This window comes from Andrographis paniculata, unplaced genomic scaffold (genome assembly GCF_009805555.1).
Source record: "Andrographis paniculata isolate CXL003 unplaced genomic scaffold, ASM980555v1 Contig62END, whole genome shotgun sequence".
Classification (NCBI taxonomy): domain Eukaryota; kingdom Viridiplantae; phylum Streptophyta; class Magnoliopsida; order Lamiales; family Acanthaceae; genus Andrographis; species Andrographis paniculata.
In genome coordinates this window covers 5,583,835-5,604,042 of record NW_026137598.1, presented here as the reverse complement: position 1 = coordinate 5,604,042, position 20,208 = coordinate 5,583,835, and the positions used below count along the sequence as shown (strand labels likewise).

At 28.3% G+C, this 20,208-nt stretch overlaps 2 protein-coding genes and 1 long non-coding RNA gene across 7 annotated transcripts; 1 reads left to right on the top strand and 2 right to left on the bottom strand.

The window, feature by feature from the left end:
* Positions 1–7,653: 7,653 nt before the first annotated feature.
* Positions 7,654–10,042, bottom strand: LOC127261296 (uncharacterized). The gene is made up of 6 exons (XR_007840878.1): positions 9,897–10,042; positions 9,692–9,806; positions 9,371–9,591; positions 9,184–9,298; positions 8,885–9,088; positions 7,654–8,004 (listed from the first exon to the last, which is right to left on the bottom strand). It is a non-coding gene; the product is annotated as an uncharacterized LOC127261296 (long non-coding RNA).
* Positions 8,460–10,759, top strand: LOC127261295 (amino acid permease 4-like). The gene is made up of 7 exons (XM_051289585.1): positions 8,460–8,588; positions 8,690–8,837; positions 8,903–9,136; positions 9,207–9,300; positions 9,373–9,587; positions 9,664–9,821; positions 9,899–10,759. The coding sequence occupies exons 1-7, from the start codon at positions 8,541–8,543 to the stop codon at positions 10,556–10,558; spliced, it is 1,557 nt and encodes a 518-aa protein (XP_051145542.1). The 5' UTR covers positions 8,460–8,540; the 3' UTR covers positions 10,559–10,759.
* A 1,796-nt stretch (positions 10,760–12,555) lies between these two features.
* On the bottom strand, positions 12,556–14,773 carry LOC127261297 (actin-depolymerizing factor 5-like). Of its 5 annotated transcripts, none has more exons than XM_051289588.1 (4): positions 14,546–14,773; positions 13,369–13,872; positions 13,020–13,279; positions 12,556–12,914 (listed from the first exon to the last, which is right to left on the bottom strand). In XM_051289588.1, the coding sequence occupies exons 2-4, from the start codon at positions 13,387–13,389 to the stop codon at positions 12,761–12,763; spliced, it is 435 nt and encodes a 144-aa protein (XP_051145545.1). In that variant the 5' UTR covers positions 13,390–13,872; positions 14,546–14,773; the 3' UTR covers positions 12,556–12,760. The 5 variants fall into 5 exon arrangements, with proteins under 5 accessions (XP_051145545.1, XP_051145544.1, XP_051145547.1 ...); XM_051289587.1 differs by having other exon boundaries at positions 13,369–13,819; XM_051289590.1 differs by having other exon boundaries at positions 13,369–13,783.
* Positions 14,774–20,208: the final 5,435 nt, after the last annotated feature.

The following is a 20,208-nucleotide window of genomic DNA, read 5'->3' as shown; positions in this document are numbered from 1 at the left end:
ACAACTATAAATTGTTAATCGGAACCTTATAGATTATACTCCTCAATTCCAATTCATATGTAAAATTGATTTTATATATAAATTAATTGTATGTATTACTGTATATTTATAAATTATATAAAAGTTAAATGATTTAACATCACCATGTGATTACTTTTAAAATTAATATTTTTGAGCAAAAGAGATAAAAATAATACTTATGAATGGAAATTTTAATTTTATTTTTGTGTTTTATAAATACTCTCTCATCCTACTTAAAAATTGGAGTATATTTTATTATTATTTTTATCTATTTTATAAATATATATATATATATATATTTTTGTATTAGAAAAAACTTCATATTAATTAATATCAAACTAACTTTTATTTTTTATATAAATTATAAATATATTTTATATATAGATTAAAAATAAAAAAATAAAATATTTTATTAGAAACGTAGACGCACAAACACACGCAGTAGTGATTTGAAAAGGGACACGAGTCACCACTTCGCAATAAAAATAAAAATATTGCTTCTCTCTGCATGACTTTGCTGTAATTATTATTGTCTTCGCCCTTTATTTTATTCTTTTAATTATAATTAAAAAATTAATCACAACCAACACTGTAACTAGATAGGTCATAGGTATGCTCGTGGGGCCCATCCTTCCAAAATTCTAAGCCCAATATATTACACGAAATTAACTTCGGTTTTTGTACGTACTATTATTTATATATTTATTATTTATTTAATATATATTTTTAATTAAAATATGCTACATTAAATATTACACTAATTTTAATTTTTAATCATTTTTTTTTTTAACATTAAGCCCAAATCCAAACTTAATATATATACAACTCATGCTTGAAAATTAGAATATATATTCCATCGATTCCTAAATCAATGCTTAATTTTCTTTTTTAGTTTCATAAAAAAAATTATTATTTTTTAATAATAACAATATATTTTTACTATAAACAATTAAAAATTATCATTATTATTTACGAGTTTGTTCATTGAATGATTTTTAAATGATAAAATTCTCACGGGATATTACCAATATATATTCTATGAATTTGAAAAAATTAACAATTCAATATACTTTTTAAGAAAAAAATTATTAAAATAATTCTCTATATTTAATAATAAAAATATACTTATATAAAAATACAAAATAAACAGACTTTATTTTTATTCAAAATGTAATCAAACATTTTAACGGCGAGTATAATATATAATAAAACCACAAAAGTCAAATCTGCTTCGGTGTGTGGTCACGTGCAAGTCACATGTCAAAATGGCATGGCAACCTATAATTTTTGACAATCAACACAATGTGGCCGGCAGAGGAAATTTAAATAGACCATTTGAATCTGAAGTTGTAGACGTAACATGTTCCATTTAATTTCTTCAATATTTTAATTTTCAAATTTAAGGGAAAAAAGAAAAAATCTATAAAAAGAAAAAAATATAATAAAAAAAAATTCAATCATTATTGAAAAAACAATAATGATAACTAAGCCACCAAGTCAAAAATATATAATAATGATATATAAATCATAACCAGCTATTTAACGACGAGGATGATCGGTCATATAATTATTGAAATTTGATTTTAAATAATATTTTAATAATATTTTTAATTCTTTCATTTTTTAATAGGAGTGCATAAATAAGGATGGGATAGGAAGAGGGGATAGTGGAGGGGTAATATTGTAATTAAAGTGAAAATGATGGGCTTTGAGAATCGGCATAGCTACCAACTCCACTGCCATTGGGCCAGGGGGTTGGTTGGTTGGCTGCCGCCCTACCCCACCTCATATGGTCTTCTCCGTCACCACAATCTACATAAATATACATCAATTTATTTATTTTTTTATATGTAAAATTTTGAAACTAGTATTTTATATACTCCTAATATGAAAAAAATATATGAATAATTAGAATTATTCTTTTTAAAAATAAATTAGTTAAATAATGATTATAGTATTTTTATAATATTTTATGTAAGTTTTTTTTTTTTTTTCAAATGAAGTTAAAAATTCAGTTTCTAAAAAATAAAATTAATTAATTAATTTCGAATTGAAAACAATTCATTTATTTTTTTTTATAAATATATAATGTTGTAGTTTGACAAAAAAAAACAAAAGAAAAAAAAGCTTATGTTTAATAAATATAATACACTATATAAAGATTAAAATAAATAAGTGTGACATGTGAATTTGGACTTATTAGAGATGGAGAAATTTATTGAATATATTGAAATAATGCATTATCGTATTGTATCGTGTTGAAAATATCAAAAATTTCGGTATATTAAAGTTTTCGGTACGGTATCAGTATGAATTTTTCGAAAGTTCGGTATTTTGGTATTATACCGTACTAATATTATTTTTATTAAATAATTTAATTATTAATATAAATTATTATTATTATTATTATTTTAAATCATAAAAAAAGATGTAGACTATTGGAAATTTATTGATTTTTTCATAATATTTTTGTGGTGGAAAATGCTGATATTTATTAATTTTTTTAATTATTTTAAAATTTAAAATTATATTTTCGGTATATACCGGTATCAAAATTTTCAGTATAAGCGGTATATACTGATATCGTATACCGAAACTTTCAGTATCGTACCGATATATATTTTTGTTATATAAAAAAATTCGATACAATATCAATATCGACCGGTATTTTCGATACGGTACGATATGTTATCCCTAGACCTGATTGTCACAAATTTACTTTGTACGCCATCTCGCTATCTTTTACTGGACAAGATTAAAATATTTTTTGAAATTATAAGAAGTTGAATTAATATTTGGATATTTTTATTAAAAATAATAACGTATTTTATAAATACTGTTAATGTTCGTATTTGTTAAATAGAAAAAATATACTATTTATTATTGATAAATGTTCTAAATAATACTAGTACACTCCAATCTCCATATCTATTATTATTATTATTATTATTATTATTATTATTATTATTATTATTATATGATATAAAGACAAGGTAACCTCGTCCCTTTGGTTAAGTGTTGTGTTGAGTGTGAGTAGGGCAGTGATGTCGGCTTGTCTTTGTCTTCTAGAAGAGTTTAGGTTTGTAATCATGATATTATATGATGATTGATTATAGCTTTCCTCTTTTTTATTTTTAAAATTTTTTATTATTTTTTTTTAAATCTTACAGTAACCATCTCTCTATCTAACTCATCATTTTAATCCTTCTTTTTACCTTATTTGTATTTTGTGTTCTCAAAACCTTTCCTTCTTAATTTGGATAATAATAATAATACTAATAATAATAATAATAATAGCATTACTACGTAAATACTACTATAAGGTTGGCACATCGCTTTTTGACGGCTGTCAAAGAAATCTCGACTTGGAGTTTGATATTAATATTAATATTACTATTATTACAGTTTGTTTACACTTTACATGCATTGTTTTTGTTTTTTAATTTTTTTAAATAAAAAAAAATGTTAAATAATAAATAATAAATAAAGAAGGGTGGGCCCAGAAGGCAGGCGGGCCCAAAGAACGATAAACCCTCCCGGCCCACCGCCACCAGCAGTTTGGTACTTGTTTCCTAACATAAATAATTTATTAATTAATTAAATATCCATGTTCACTCACCATACCCACTATTTGTCTTCACTAGTATTGTTATTATTACACATCTTTCCATGGATTTAATTTATATTTATCTATCTATTAATGTATAAATAAAATAATAATATAATTTGTTTGTTCGTTCTTGTTGTTGTTACTATTAATATTATTGAATTTAATAAACGGACATCATATCATATCATATCATATTATTAATCCATTGAAGGTACAATGTTTGTTAGGATAAACAAATTTTTTAAACTACGGTAGATGTATATATTGAATTAATAAAAGTATTTCAATTGTTAATTTTATAGCTAAGAATGTGAACAAATAATGTATTGTGGACTTACTAATACCATCTCTATTCCAATGAATTATTGGTCATACTTTGATGAATTCTAAATATTTGTTAATATATACACACACATATAAAGGTGTGTTCTTAAACTTCACCAAATTTCTACTATCAATCAAAAAAAATTTCCAGAAAATATTATATCAAAGATCTATTTTTTATTTTCCATACTTTATTAAAAATAAAAATAATTTTATATTCAAAATATCATATCATAAAATTATTCTTAATTAAAAAATCTTACTATTCAAATTTCAAACCAAAATTCAAAGACACCTAACTGCATTTGTTTCATCTTTGATTTTATACAGACGTGAGAAATTTTTTGAGTGAATTTATTGCATAATTCATATGTTAGTCAAAATAGTATACTAAATCTTTATATTTTGTTTATGTGCATATTGTTAAAATATATTTAGAAATATATTATATATATATGTGATATTTGTTTTGTTAAAGATATTTATAGAATTTTTAATTTATTTAAACGGTGACAGGTAAATCATTATAAATATATGCAATGAAAGAAAGAGTTTTAGTTTTATATTCAAAATTTTCAACACACATTATACAATAACATTTACATAAAATATTAAATGTATTTATGTTAGAATACAATAATTATATATATGTATGTATAGTACCAAATTATATAAAATATGTGTACAAAATTGATAAATTATAAATATATCAAACTAATATATATATATTAGTAGGCCTAACACTGACTTTAAAGTCCAGTGGGTATACGAAACTAACTGGGCTGAATATAGGCCCAATTACGCGAATATGCACGGAAGGCCCAATGAATACATTTGAAGCACCAAAATATTGGTTTGAAGGATTGTATAATTTTGTTTGATTTAAAAATTTGATATTTGTCATTTTTTTAATTTGAATACATATTCGATTCAATTATTAATGATATACAAATGTGAAATGTTAACATTAATGTATTACTTTGTTTTGACTCACACGCAAGTCAACCACGATGACCAAAGTGTGTGTGTGTGTCGCGTGGTAATGGAATTGTGAAGCATTAAAAAAGTCGAAAGAAATATAATGGTTCAAATGAAGTTATTCTTAGGTGGTCTCAATGTTTGAAGCACGAATAGCAGTACAGAAAACAATAATAATAGTAGTAATAAAAAGAGTGGGGTATGGGTAAAAGTCATAAAAATAGATACGACTCGAAAATTCGATCAAAATTCGACACGAAAAAATCACGTTTGAATCTAAAAAATAGGCTAGGGCCGACCCAACAGTCCAGCATGGTTTGAAGTACCGTGCTCGAGCCTGAGTTCCCAGGGCCGCGCCGTAAATCGGGCTGGCCCGGTGCAAAAAAAAAAAAAAGACCAGCCCGAAATTACCACCCATAGGCGTTTTAGTGGAAGTTGTGAGATCACAATGTTAGTTTAAAAGGTGCGGTGTGGTGCGTTGTGATGTATGACGCGTGCCTAATTAATTAATTAGATAGATGTATTAAAAATTAAAAAGATATTTATTTAAATGATAAGATAGTTGGTTAATGATTAATGCATCGATATTATAAGTTAATTTAATAAGTGTTTTGAAAATAAACTATATATATAAATGAATAAAGTGGATTATATTGTTTTAGTTAAATATGTTTGATTGTGGTTTGATTTTTTATTTTTATTTTTCAAATTTTTTAATTTTCTTGTATTATATCATTTGTAATATTTTTATTTTAACATTTTTTTAAAAAAAATTAATAGAATTTATTTGCGGATCCAGTGATGATCCAATCAAATTAGTATGGTATTGATGCTAATTTGATCGGGTCAACATAACAATAATATATATCATATAATATCATAGTATATTTATAATATAATACATGTTATGTTATAATTAATATTTATATCATATAACACAATATATAATAATAATTTTATTGAGTAGCACCTAATTCGCGCCCCAATTAATAATATCACATTTTCATCTCTTTTATAATTAATTGTACGTATATATATATACTCCCTCCGTCCCATGTAATATGAGTGTATTACGGTAGACACGAGAATTTAGGTAAAGTATAATTAGTAAGTAATTAAGAAGTGTATTAGTAAAAATAATTATAGATTAAGATTAAGATAACTAAATAGTTAAATCAAAATTAAGAAAATTATAAAATTTAAAATGTGATTAAAGTGTATAATTATATTTTCAAAAATAGAAAGGACAAGTTATGTGGGACGGACGAAAATAAAAAATAGAGACAAATTATGTGGGACAGAGAGAGTATATATATATTCAATATTCGATTATTTATTTTAATAAAATTAATCACGTGTCTATATATATTATATTATATACGATTTTATTATTCACAAGATAACATTCATATTAAAGGCATTTTATTATAATATATATATACAGAGGCGGAACCAGACGGAACCAGACCGGGATGAGAGGAGGGGCTAATTTTTTAAATTTCGAAACAATCATCATTTATTTGTTATTCAATAATTTTATCAATGAAATTATCATATTTCGAAAATCTTGCAAAATATCAATTTGCAGTGACAACTACATATTATCGGATGAATTTTGTATTATATGAAATTGATAAATAGTAAAAACATTTATTAAAAAAAATAGCTCTTAAAAATATCATCTCCTATGTATTTGGTTGAGAATTTTTTGAATTTTTTTTTGAATTATTGTTTATTACTTTTTTGTTTATATCTATTTTTATAGTATCAAACAAGTATTATGATATAATTTTTTTTTTATTATTCAAAATTTAAATTTTTACATAAATACTCTATCAATTTTTAGCTATTTTTTATAATTTTTTTATTATTTTTATATTATATATTATAAAATAAATAAAAAAAATTAAAAATTAAAAGGGGCGGAGGAGGGCTGGAGCCCCTTGCCCCCACGTACATCCGCCTCTGTGTGTATATATATACATATATATTATATCACTTTTACACGTATTTGAAATTTGTCTCTTTATCAAGCATATGTTATACATTATAGTATCGTCCCAAATAATATTTCATTGTAAATTACAAAATTAACTTTCAAATTTAATTTTAAACAAACCTTTATCTGTTCTAAAGTTCTTCTTTTCCATATTTTGTTTCAATCTTTTATCCTTACACATATACATATAACATAATTAAGTGAATGCAAATTTTGTGTCAAGATACCATTTTTTATTTTTTATTGGTTACATATCTCCTAGACTTCCTACTCATAATTAGAGTTGGAAGAAGCAATCAGTTGTCACATTGTCATGATTTGAGGTTGAGCTTGTAGAAATTGTATCATGCATGACAATTGACAAGTAGTTTGGTTGTAAAAAAATCCACTTCACGTGAAAATTAGTGTTGAAATATTAAAGGACAACAAATTAATATGTAAACGAACTTAATTGTTCATAAATCACAAAAATCATATTGCCAGTATATCACTTCATTTGAGAATACTTTTTAGGAGAAGAAAATTAAGATCAAACAAATAATCAAACTATATAGAGTGGTGAGCAAACATCATGCAATTTTTATGTGAGCTGAGCTATTTCAATTTTCTATACGTTAATGTTTAAACTCAACATATATATATATATATCTTTTTTTTAAAAAAAATAGCTCAATATATATATATATATATCTTTTAACTCAATTTTTTAATAGTCTATATAGTATTAAAAGTATTAATATATTACAAAAATTTATTATTTTTATATTATCACAAAAAAAAATAAAAAAAATAGTACCTCAAATTATCTCAAAAAATAAACACGCCCTAGATATTAAAATAATATGACCCAAGTTGAAGAACATCGTAGCCAAGTGGTGGTAGTGGTGGTGGTGGTGTAGGCTTAATGCACTGAGCCATCGATCTTCAATTGTCACTCACCCCAGACATGAGGGGACTCCTCCCACACCCCTCAAGTCACCCAGCATCATCATTCATAGAATTAACCAATGTGCATGCAGTATTGCTCTAATTCGCTTGATCCCATTAATATCCATCCTCCATTAAAGCAGATCTACATAGATTTAATTAATTTATGTATTAAAAGAATGTAGTGGTGCTACTTGCAGCTATCATCTTATTCTGGTGCTGCTGCATGAACACCCACCCACCTTCCTATTTTATAAATATTCAACACTACTGTATTGTCACCATTTTGGGTTCTTTCAACTTATCAATGAATTCAAGAATATACTCCCATCCATAAGAGTACACTAGTACTACATACTCTTCTTAATTTATATAATTAACTAAATAATTTATACACGTATATACAAACCCTAATCCCTCCAACGTTTTTCACTGCTTCTACGGCGGCTTCTAAAAAATCAATAGACCAATTATATTCAAAGCCATAATCCAATCTTATCTTTCTTTCCTATCTCCCTCCCTATATAACTCATCATTGCTGTGCCCTTTTGGATCATCATATCATTTCCTGATCGACTTCATTAATAATTAACTAATTAGCTTTCAAGTTCAATTAATCTTACTATATTGTACCTCTTCTTCTTCAATTCTACCTGTCATTCTCCTCCGAATTTTCAAATCATGCTGCCCAGAAGCCGGACACTCCCTTCTAGAATCTACAACGGTCATGTATGTAGTAATCCTTGTGTTGTATATATATATATATATATGTGTGTGTGTATGCATCTCCTTCATTATATATGTATACTGTTTTTCTGTGTTGGTTTCAGGTTGAAGAAAGGCAAGATATCAGGCATTATCTGCAGGTGGAGGCACAGCCCAAACCTGAAAATGCTGACACTGCCGATCAACCTATCAACCCCCTTCAAGCAAACTACTCCAAGTGCTTCGATGACGACGGCAAACTCAAAAGAACAGGTAATTAACTAACTAACTTCCCTAAAGTGAAGAGGACGATTGGTTACCTATTTTGAGCTGTGCAGGAACTTTGTGGACTGCAACATCACATATCATCACTGCTGTGATCGGTTCCGGCGTGCTGTCGTTGGCATGGGCCGTTGCGCAGCTCGGCTGGGTTGCTGGTCCTTTGGCCATGGCCCTCTTCGCTTTCGTCAATCTCTACACCTCAAATCTCCTCTCCCTCTGTTACAGATCAGGGGACTCAGTAACTGGATCAAGAAATTACACATACATGGATGCTGTCAAGAAAAATTTAGGTCAGAAATCAAGATTCATTTGGTTTGTCTATGTATGTATGGTTTACTGATTTTCATTCTCGATGATCAGGCGGCCGGAAGGTGAAGCTATGTGGTCTGATTCAGTACCTCAATTTGTTCGGCATAGCCATCGGCTACACCATTGCTGCCTCTGTCAGCATGCTGTAAGCTCAGACTGATCAGTTATGGCGGAATTGAAGGATTATATAAATATTGATGGCTGAATTATCTTACAGTGCAGTAAAACGATCAAACTGCTTCCACAAGACACACAAGAAGAGCAAATGTCATATGTCTAGCAACGGAGATATGATAACGTTTGGAATCATTGAGATTCTCTTCTCTCAAATTCCAGATTTCGATCAAGTATGGTGGCTTTCCATTGTTGCAGCTGTTATGTCCTTCACCTACTCCACCGTCGGTCTTTCTCTCGGTATCGCCAAAACTGCAGGTAACTTAATTGATTCCCAAATCAAAGCAGCCATGAATGAATTGAACTGAAATCAATGTTAATGCTGTATTGACAGAAAATGGAAGGTTCCAGGGAAGCCTTACCGGAATAAGCATCGGAACAGAGTCGCACGCCGGATTGGTTACTCCGAACCAGAAGCTATGGAGGACCTTACAGGCTCTAGGAGCCATTGCCTTCGCTTACTCTTTCTCCATCATTCTGATAGAAATTCAGGTAAGTTTAGTTTTGAAATAAAACCCTAAATCGAACCATCGATTGGGGAAATTAACGGCGGCGGTTACAACTTACAGGATACAGTGAAATCACCGCCGGCAGAGCACAAAACGATGAAGAAGGCGACGTCGATTAGCATAACAGTGACGACGGTGTTCTACATACTGTGTGGATGTATGGGTTACGCTGCTTTCGGAGACGACGCTCCGAGCAATCTTCTGACAGGATTCGGATTCTACGATCCGTACTGGCTGCTCGACATCGCAAACATTGCGATTGTGGTGCATCTGGTGGGGGCGTACCAGGTGTTCTGTCAGCCATTGTTTGCGTTCGTGGAGAAATGGAGCGCGCAGAGGTGGAGCCGGAGCAGCTTCGTGACGGCGGAGTATGACATAAGCGTTCCCATGGTGTGCGGCGGCGTTTATCGGCTGAATCTGTTCCGTGTGGTTTGGAGGAGTGCGTTCGTGGTGGTGACGACGGTGATTTCGATGCTGCTGCCGTTCTTCAACGACGTGGTGGGGCTGCTTGGGGCTTTGGGATTCTGGCCGCTGACGGTGTATTTTCCGGTGGAGATGTACATTGCGCAGAAGAAGATTGGGCGGTGGACGAGCCGCTGGGTAGGGCTGCAGATCCTGAGCGGGGCTTGTCTGGCGGTGTCGGTGGCAGCGGCGGTGGGGTCGGTGGCGGGGGTGGTGCTTGATCTCAAGACGTATAAGCCCTTCAAAACTAGCTATTGAGGGTGAGTGCCATTGATGATGAATCAAATATATATATGTATGTCTGGAGGATGTGGTGAGTGCAGAGATGGAATAAACTGAGCTACTCATGTGTAGGTTGGTTTCTATGTGTGTGAAACGAGTACGTTGTACGGAGGTGGGTGTGTTTGCAAGTTTAAATTTTGAGCTAGAGATTTTACTAATAAAAATTTTGAATTAGAATTATGGTATAATATAATATAAATATGTATTAAGTATTAAATGTGTTTTAAATAAGAAATTAATTTTAAATTTAATATAAAAAATATTTAATTAATAAAAAATTTTAATAAATAGTAAAAATACGAAATATCTCCGAAAGAACACACGACTTGTTCAACTATCCGGCTAATTCTAACACGGCCGTGTCCGCCACAATGAGATACGGAAGACGAGTGGAGGACCAATATTTGCGTGCGGTTATAGACGAATATTATTATTATTAGTTATCTCAAGCTAATTGTATTACTTAACAACTTATTATTAGTATTATATAATTTACGTCATCTTTTCTTATAATTTTTTTATTTAGAGGGTGTTTCACAGTTTATTCTAGTAGTATTCAATGCCTTTTTCTTTTTCTTTTTTTGGTAATTTTTTTTATTACTTTTTTATATAAAATGGAATTTGGTAAATTATTTTTTTATTGCTTTTTTTTTTATATAAAATGGTAAATTATTTTTTTTATTGCTTTTTTTTATATAAAATGGAATCTGCAGTCAGCTGCACCTGAAAGTGCGCATTGAGTAAATTTTTAATCGAATTTAATATTTTGCAAACTAGACCGACAAGGCACGAACCATATACATAGACTTGTAAGTATCGAATTTGAACCATTGTTTTTCAGTAACAAGTTACAAAATATGGTAAATCTTATCATATCAGGTGGCAATTATAGTGACAACTTGTGAGTGCAAGAAACTTACCAATTAAATATAAATAATTTGATTGCTCATATGTATTATTAAAGGATCAAGATTAAATAAGAATACTATGGTAGTTATATTATGAAATTGTTCTAAGTATATAATTCTTTGCTTCATAGAATGTGTTTTTCTTAAGCAAGATAGCATATAACTTACATATGATTTATAAAAATGCATGAAATTTTATAATTTCAAAAAACTCTGCGTTTAATAATTTAATAGTTATAAAGTTTCTAGTACTTTGGCAGTAAATCATGGTTATTATATGAGATTATTTATGATTATCTGATTTTTATAGTGCAATAAATTCACATATATTAAACAACTTTATTCAATTATCCATAATAAACACATCGTCACATCCTATACAAACAGAGAGGGCAGGGGTGCACATGGGATTGATATTATGGCCCTCAATATTAAATTCATCCACAATATATTTGAGAATAATTTCTATTAAAAGTAAATGTCCATATTAAATATATTTTCTAGCCTAACCTTAATACAGAATGTGCGTGTGTCACTCACGGGATCCAATCTAATGAATCCATAATTATTTAAAATTGATTCTACACTTTGTTAATAATTTTTCGACAATAATAATAATAATAATAAAAAAAAAAAAAAGATTGGCATAGGCATATAGCACTATTTGATCATTAAGCAAATTTAATTGAGACAAAGAAGTGATGATGTGCTGTGAACTTTGGCCAGAACCGACAGTAGAACAGGGGAAATTAGGACCATTGTCCTTTTCCAATCAAACAAACAAAATCACAAAGTTGACTCATTAGGACATTTGCTATCACACAATTGTTATTTATCAACCTAACTATAATTATTGTCGATCCAATCCCATATAAGTAAAAATGTAAAAACATCTCCAAAGGTGAAAAGTAAAAGAGTGTGCTTTAAGTGATTTCTTTTGCACCCTTTCTACACAACCCCTTTTATTTAAAAAACAAAAACAAATAAATAAATGAAAAAGGTAGCACAAAAGACAAGTCACCTAATGCATAAAGAGAATGGCAAATTAAAGCAGGCAGCAGCAGATGAAACTAACACTTTTAATCTTATTTAATGGTGGCAAAACAGCATAAACAGCCACCCCATACTGCATAATCAACAAGTGGAGATTATTAAATTAAACTACAGTTGTTAAATTCCAAACCAAGATTTGACAAAAAAAAGGCTATTCATGAAAGATGCTCACATTATCTTATGATGAAGAAAGAGGTCTGGATTGATTAATCATCAATTATTTGAGCACTCGATCCTTGATGATATCAAACCCCATCTCTGTTGGATCCGTTGCTTGCAACTCATAGTGAATCCCATCCAATGCTCTCCTCAATCCATCCTTCGACGTTGCGTACAGAATTTTCTCCCGGATTCTTGATCCTGTCGGCGCCCTGACAGAGAACAAATGTTGATTCATATGAAATGATATGATCTGATCATTCTAAGGTTCAATCTTAATGATCTGATTTGTTGATTGAGAGGAAGAATTGGCAAACCAGGCTATGAAGAAGATCTTGCTCTTCCGGCAATTGTCGATGGTGACAAAGTCAAAATCGAAGACAGCGTAACGGCAGTCGTCCTGCGGTAAGGCTGCAGCGAGATCATTGTAGCCTTCTCCGGCTGCGCCAACCTTGTCGACCGTGAATAGCTTGGAGCCCTCATCAATCTTGAACACTATGTACCTGTGGACCTTCTTCCACTTCATCTCCATGAATGAGGTCTTGCATTCCTCAGTCACCCACATACCTGTCGTCGCCTTTTTCAGACACGAGTCAAGAGTCAATCTCAAAAATACACATCATGCTGTACTAGTACAAGAAAAAATTGACGAGTGTGGAACCTTACCATCTTGAAAGCCATAGCCATGGTTGCCAATTTCTATTGCAAGCCAGGAGTTCTTCTAAAATAAGAGTTTATATAGCATATACAGATAAAGAAATACCACCGATGTTGGGTATTATTACAAAAGTGACCTTATAAGTGGACCCAAAAGAAGCCCTCGAAATACAGAGTGATTTTAGTTTTACATGCCCAAGACCATACAGATTCAAGATAAATCTGCTCCAATGCTTTATTCAACTTGTTTATAGCAGAATGGTCCCATCTGGATTCATCTAAGCTCTCAGTATAGTATATCATTCTTGGAGCCGCTCAATAAATAGTCTTAGAGTGGAAGCAAAGAGAGGGAAGAGTTTACCCAGTCGATCTTTTTTACACAAAGTTATTCACCTATAAAATTTGGAATCCCAAGCTGAAGCAGCTTAGTTGACCTTACAAGTGGTTAGTGGTCCATGAACTGAAGGCAACAGCATCACATAATATATATATATATATATATATATAAGGAGGCTGCAGGTAGAATAGAATTACTATATCAAGATGGAAACATCAAGATGTGATCAGAGAATCATGGAAGATGAGATAACTTACAAATACAAGAGTCTAACAATGTCTGTTAGCCCACATCTGCAAAGGAAGGCTAAAGTAGACAAGAGATCTACCTTATTGTTATTTTATGCATCTCTTCTACATAAATCTAATCTGCAAAAACCTTATTAAGATATCTGCTATTCGTTACACTAGAAATCACATGATAATAAACATTCGCAAGGCCACAGCAATGGATATCCTCAACTTTTTCCAACGTAAGTATTCAAATTGATGGGGCACCTTACTAGTTCTAAAAGTAGTGGACTTAATCATATCACTAAATAGTGTGAAAGGAATGCCACTGCCTATTTCGGCATCTTTCCTTCAGCACCTATCGTTTGTGTCCATTAGAAACTGCCCTAAGTGTTCATTGCCGAATTTCGAATGTGTAGAGTGTCGGAAACCACAACCGTCTCAAATTATGGTTGTAATTAGGCACAGGGATCAATCAATACACAACAGAAGAAAGCAAAACACACATGTCAACTTTCTACCTTACACCGACATAAAAGGCAAGCACATACATAATAACTCACCAAATTTGATTAGCTATTTCAAACTGTAAGGAAAGCAAATGTTATTATACACTCACCCAAGCCACGAGCTACTTTCGAGTCGCGAACCCGAAAGGCATCGCCAATCGTCCATATTCACCAGCAAGATCATGATGAACATCACCGATAAATTGACCCAACATCTCAAAATTCACAGCAGCAGATCAATAGTCCGTGCAATCGACTCCTCAAATCTTCACCAAAATCACGGGAAATCATCGAAGGGTGGATCACACGAATTACAGAGAAACCTACAGAGCCGGCCCCCTGATTCTCAGAGTAGTTTCTAATCCACAAGATAACTCATTGGGCCCAATTACCAATGAAGGCCCACCATAATTACTTATGACTTTTGTTAACAGATGGATCGGCCCATTTATAGCCCATTTATTAGAAAAACAATAGAAACCAGCCCACCATCTACACTATTTAACAGTATATTTTTAGGTATTTAAGGTTTATATTTTGGTTTGGGTTTAATAATAATTGAAAAAATAAAGTAAAATAGTATTTGAGGTTATATATAGATGTCTAATTACAATATTTTGAAGTAAATTATTTTGTTATAATATAATCGAATAAAAAAAGTATGTCTTTAATTTAATGATTTTAGAAGAAAATATTTGACGGAATTCAGCATATTAGGGTTTGTTAATTTATTTACTTTCCAAATTAATTATCTTACTACAAAAAAACACCTGGTTTCCATACATATACACGGTTTACAGCAATAAAATATTACATTAAAATATTTTATTAACAGTACAATAGAATTTTTTTTTAAAAAAAAAAATCTCTAAATATTTGCTTTCTAATGGTATTTTTATAATATTATTTAAAATATAAAAATATATTTTATTTAAGTGAAAATTACAATTATAAAAAATATATATTAAAAATATATAAACTAAAATGATAGATAAATACATTAAAAATAAAAAAATATATATATTTCCTTCGTCTTCGACGAATGTATCCATTTGTTTTTATTATACCTTTAAAAGTTATATGTTACTATTTGATGACATTTATGTAATATTATATGAAGGGTGATGGTATTTTTATATTTGAGGGGAAGTATATTTGCTAAAAAAAAAAAAAATCAAATATACTCTCTTCCTTCAAAAATAATTGTCTTATTATTTTTTTATTTCAAAAAGTAAAAATATTTTAGTCTTTTACATTCTATTTGTTGGTGTGCAAACTCAAGTCTCACGTTGAAAGTTACGAAAGAAAATTACACACCTTATAAGTCTCAAGTGAACTTCACTGGTATGAGGCCTTTTGGAAAATATTCAAAAACAAATTCGTGCGGGCTCAGCCCAAAGTGGACAATATTGTTGAGTTGATTCAGTCCCGTAAGTGGTATCGGAGTCCAAAACGGATAATATTTATGAAAATAAGACTATTATTTTCGAACAATACGGAGAAATTTTGATTGGAGAGCATAATTAAAGTAAAGGGATCCATGATCTAATTATATGAAAACAAAATAAAGAAGCAAAGAAAGAGCCAAAACAGGAAAAGACAAGCACCACTGGGCGTTCACCATTAATATTGTTTTATGCAGAATAGTGAGTGACTGAGTGATGGTCGACGCCACATGCATTTTAAAATTAAACTACAACCTAAGTCGTCAAATATATTTTGAGCTGTAAGTTTGTTTCTTTAGTCACCGTTTCTACTATTTAGACTATGTGTTTTTCGATTTTTTTTTTTTTCATAAAATATCTTATCATATATTATTTTAATATCAAATTAAAACTAAAATTTTCTCAAATTTATAGAAAGAAATAGACCAAATTCATTACCAAAAAAATAAAAATATATAAAAATAAATAAAGCATTTGGTTATGTATATTATAATAATGTATTTTTGTCCGGCTCCAAGGGTCTCATTTACTTTTTGCATGTTGATATTTGAATATTAATTATTATATGAAAACGTAATACAAATTAAAACAAATTACAAAAATACTTCTTCAGTATCTCATAATACTATTATAATGATATTTGTGCAAAAAATTGTATAAATATAAATTTTTTTTTAATATTACATATAATAAAGCAAAAAATAAATGAGACATTTATAACCGAATAAAAAAAATATTAATTTACCATGCGCGTTGTACCTTTGCAGAAACAACTTGTAGTACCGTAACGTACCGATTGTTATTGTTGTTGTTGCTATGTAGTGTAGACCGAGATATATCTCAACTTGTATTTCAACTTTTATTATTAAAAAAATAAAAAAAAAATAAAAAAAAAACACAACAACAACAATAACAATTGGTGTGTTTATTTGTAAGATTTTGATTTTGGATTTTAGTTTTGAATAGTAAAATTTTGAGTTGAAATAGTTATTTGATGTGATATAAATACGTATTAATGTGATATTTTAAATATAAAATTAAATTTCAGTGAAATATAATAAATAAAAAATAGGTATTTTGATTTGATATTTTTAGAAAAAATTAATTATTCGAATAATAAAACCATAATCAAAGTTTCTAAGTAAACACACCCAATAAAGTCCGATGGATGATCTGGCGGTGTAGTGATGAATTTCAACAATTTGAAATTCGTGAATTTTGATTAGTTAGCTAAAATGTCAGATTGATGAAGTTAAATTTTTATTTCGATTGTCAAATTTCTTTAAATTTTTCTATTTAAATTATACATTATATATATATATATTCTTATTAAATATTATTTTAATTAAAAAAAATTAAAATAGGAGGAAGGAACGAGGAAGGAATCACGTGACGTCACGTGCGTGTAACTAATTACAGTACTGTACTGTACTACTCGTCGCTCCGATCAGATCCGTATCACATGTGTGTGTGTGTGAGTGAGTAGGTGACAGACAGACAGGCAGACAGACAGCTAATAAAGGCAGTAATAATATTTATATTCATATTATTCGGTACAACGGAAGGTCCGTAGCCCGTATGTGTCTTTGTCTTATCTTTATTTATTTATTTAATTTATTTATCGGTTGTTGCATCATATCATGATGTCGATGTCAATGTCATGTGATAGATGGTGAAGACTACAAATTCAATCTGATAAGCGCACCTTACTCCCTTCTTCTAAACTCTCTCTCCCATCCCATCCTTTTCTTTTTTCATTATTTATCTCTTCATATTTATATATATTTAAATTTTATTATCATTCAAAATTAATCACGACTCCTTTTGAAACATTTCTCATCACTAACAACAATCAATGCATAAACGAAAATAATTATGAATATTCTCACTCAAAATAATTGCATCTCTATTCTTAAAGGGTGTTTTTAAATTTTTGTTTTTATTTTTTTTTATTATTAACTGATTCTTTAAATTATATACTTCCTCAGTCTCGAATTCTTTAAAATTTTATAATAAATTAATAAATAATATTCACTTCGTTCCACCTACTATGTTTTTGTCAAACTACAACAATAAACAAACAAGCTCTCTATCTTTTTGTTAATGTTCATCGAGAATCTTGTTAGCAAAAATTTTTGAGTGAACAAATCATAACTTTTATTACGGAATCATCCGTTCTTTTTTTTCTTTATCAATTAAAAAAATTAAATGAAATATAAAATTAATATATTTTTAATGATTTTTCTATTTTTTAAAAATACGAAATTTAAAATACAATTATTAAAAATATCCTTGATAAAACTTTTCTTGTAATAAAAAATACTTCTAGTTCTGTCCAAAGTAATTTTTTGAATGGTGCAGTATATTAAAAAATAAAAATATTTTATTAATCAGTTAAAATATGTAATAAAATTTTAATATTTTTAATTATTTATATTTTTAAAAATAATTATATATCTAAAAATATATTTATAATTTATAGCAAAGTAATAATATTTTAATATTGATGTGTACTTACTTCTATTATATTTTAAGATAAATATTTCAAAATTAGACATACCAAAATAATAATAATAAAATTCAGATAATACATAAAATACGATAGCACTTCGAAATATTAGACGTTTTAACCATTTATGGTGCCTTTAATTTGCATAAATAGGATATATAATATTATTTTATCTACTCTATTTAGATGTTTACTATTTATTACTCCCTCCGTCACCAGACAAAAAATACGGGTAAAAGACATTTTTGTCATTGTGAGTATATTAGTGTAAAAAATAGTGGCAATTGTGTAATAATAATGAAAAGGTAAGGCTAGTTTTATAGTGATATGGTTATTTATGAAAATGAGACTATTGTTTTGAGACAAACAAAAATAGTAAACAGGACTATTGTATTGGGACGTAAGGGAGTATTATAGTTCGTAATTAAAAAAAGTTCGGCATAATATTAACATAATTGAAAATGATTAATCCTCTCCTTAGTTTTAGGTAGGATTAAATAATAAAAAAGTAATATTAATTATTTATCTATAATTACTATAAATTAATTTTATAAAAAATGTGAATTTAAAAATATAAAAATATATATATTTTTAAGAGATATAGAAACTAACAGATTTTGAGTGGGTACATGGATTAAATTAAGTTTATTTATATTCGTTATGTATATTTTGATATTTAGTAAGTTTTATTTAAAAATAAAAAAATTACAATTCTTATGGAAAGATGAAAATGTAAATGGTATCAGTTGTAATGAGACCGACGTGGTATTATTTTTCAAATATACATATTATTTAATACTTTTGTATGAATGATAAAAATAAAAATAAAAATTAAAGTATACAGAAATCTACATAAAATAACTTTTATTTCAAAAAATAAATTAAAAATCTTAAAAAATATTCATTCCATCACACATTAATTAATTATTTATTTTTTAATTTCGACCCGTTCTATGTAATTTGTACTTTAAAAAAAATGATCAACACTTTAGTTTTATTTTAAGAATTATAATTTATAATTTATTAATTTAATTAGATTATTTGATTATATTAATCTCAATTAATATTTATTTTATTATATAATAATTATTTTTATTTATTAATTATATTTATATATACAGTTTATCTAGGAAAAGCATGGAGCATCTCTGGAGCTAAACGAGCCATAATTATTTGCTTGTCATTTTACTGGCTTTTCTGCTGATTGGGGTACCCAAAAAGTATATGCTGCAATCCTACCTATTTACTCACTCTATTCCATCGAAATTAAATTTTTTTATATTTAAAATAATAATATTTATTTAATTAATAATAATAAATTATGATATTATTACATAATTAATAATATTTATAATTGTAAAGTAAATTTAATATATATGTTTAAAAATTTAAATATATATTTAAATATTTAAAAATTATATAATAATTAAAATATATATGCAATATAAATATTATTTTATAGAAAATAAAATTTTTTATAATACAAGTAAATAAAAATAATAATTTTTTTTGTTTATAATTAAAATAAAATAAATTTTATAAAATATGTATAGTTTTAAATATAGATAAAAATATTTATTTTAGGAGAAAAATAGAAATAAAGGGATTTTGAGTGGGTCTTAAGTCATTTATCTTGTATGTTACGTAGTTAATTAAATTGATTTATATTTGCTAAATATATTTTTATTTAATAATTTTTACCAAAAATAGAAACTTATCTGTTGTTACTGGACAAATAAAGATAAAAATAGTGTCAATTGTGGTGGAATAGGTATAGTATTATTTTTGGTGTTCTTTTGTTGCTATTAAATCAATTTTA

Coding starts and splice junctions, on each gene's coding strand:
- LOC127261295 (XM_051289585.1), top strand. CDS start 8,541: ATGCTGCCCAGAAGCCGGACACTCCCTTCTAGAATCTACAACGGTCAT. Junction 8,589..8,689: donor CTAGAATCTACAACGGTCAT/GTATGTAGTAAT, acceptor TGTTGGTTTCAG/GTTGAAGAAAGGCAAGATAT. Junction 9,822..9,898: donor TCATTCTGATAGAAATTCAG/GTAAGTTTAGTT, acceptor TACAACTTACAG/GATACAGTGAAATCACCGCC.
- LOC127261297 (XM_051289588.1), bottom strand. CDS start 13,389: ATGGCTATGGCTTTCAAGATG. Junction 13,280..13,368: donor TGGCTATGGCTTTCAAGATG/GTAAGGTTCCAC, acceptor TGTCTGAAAAAG/GCGACGACAGGTATGTGGGT. Junction 12,915..13,019: donor AAGATCTTCTTCATAGCCTG/GTTTGCCAATTC, acceptor GTTCTCTGTCAG/GGCGCCGACAGGATCAAGAA.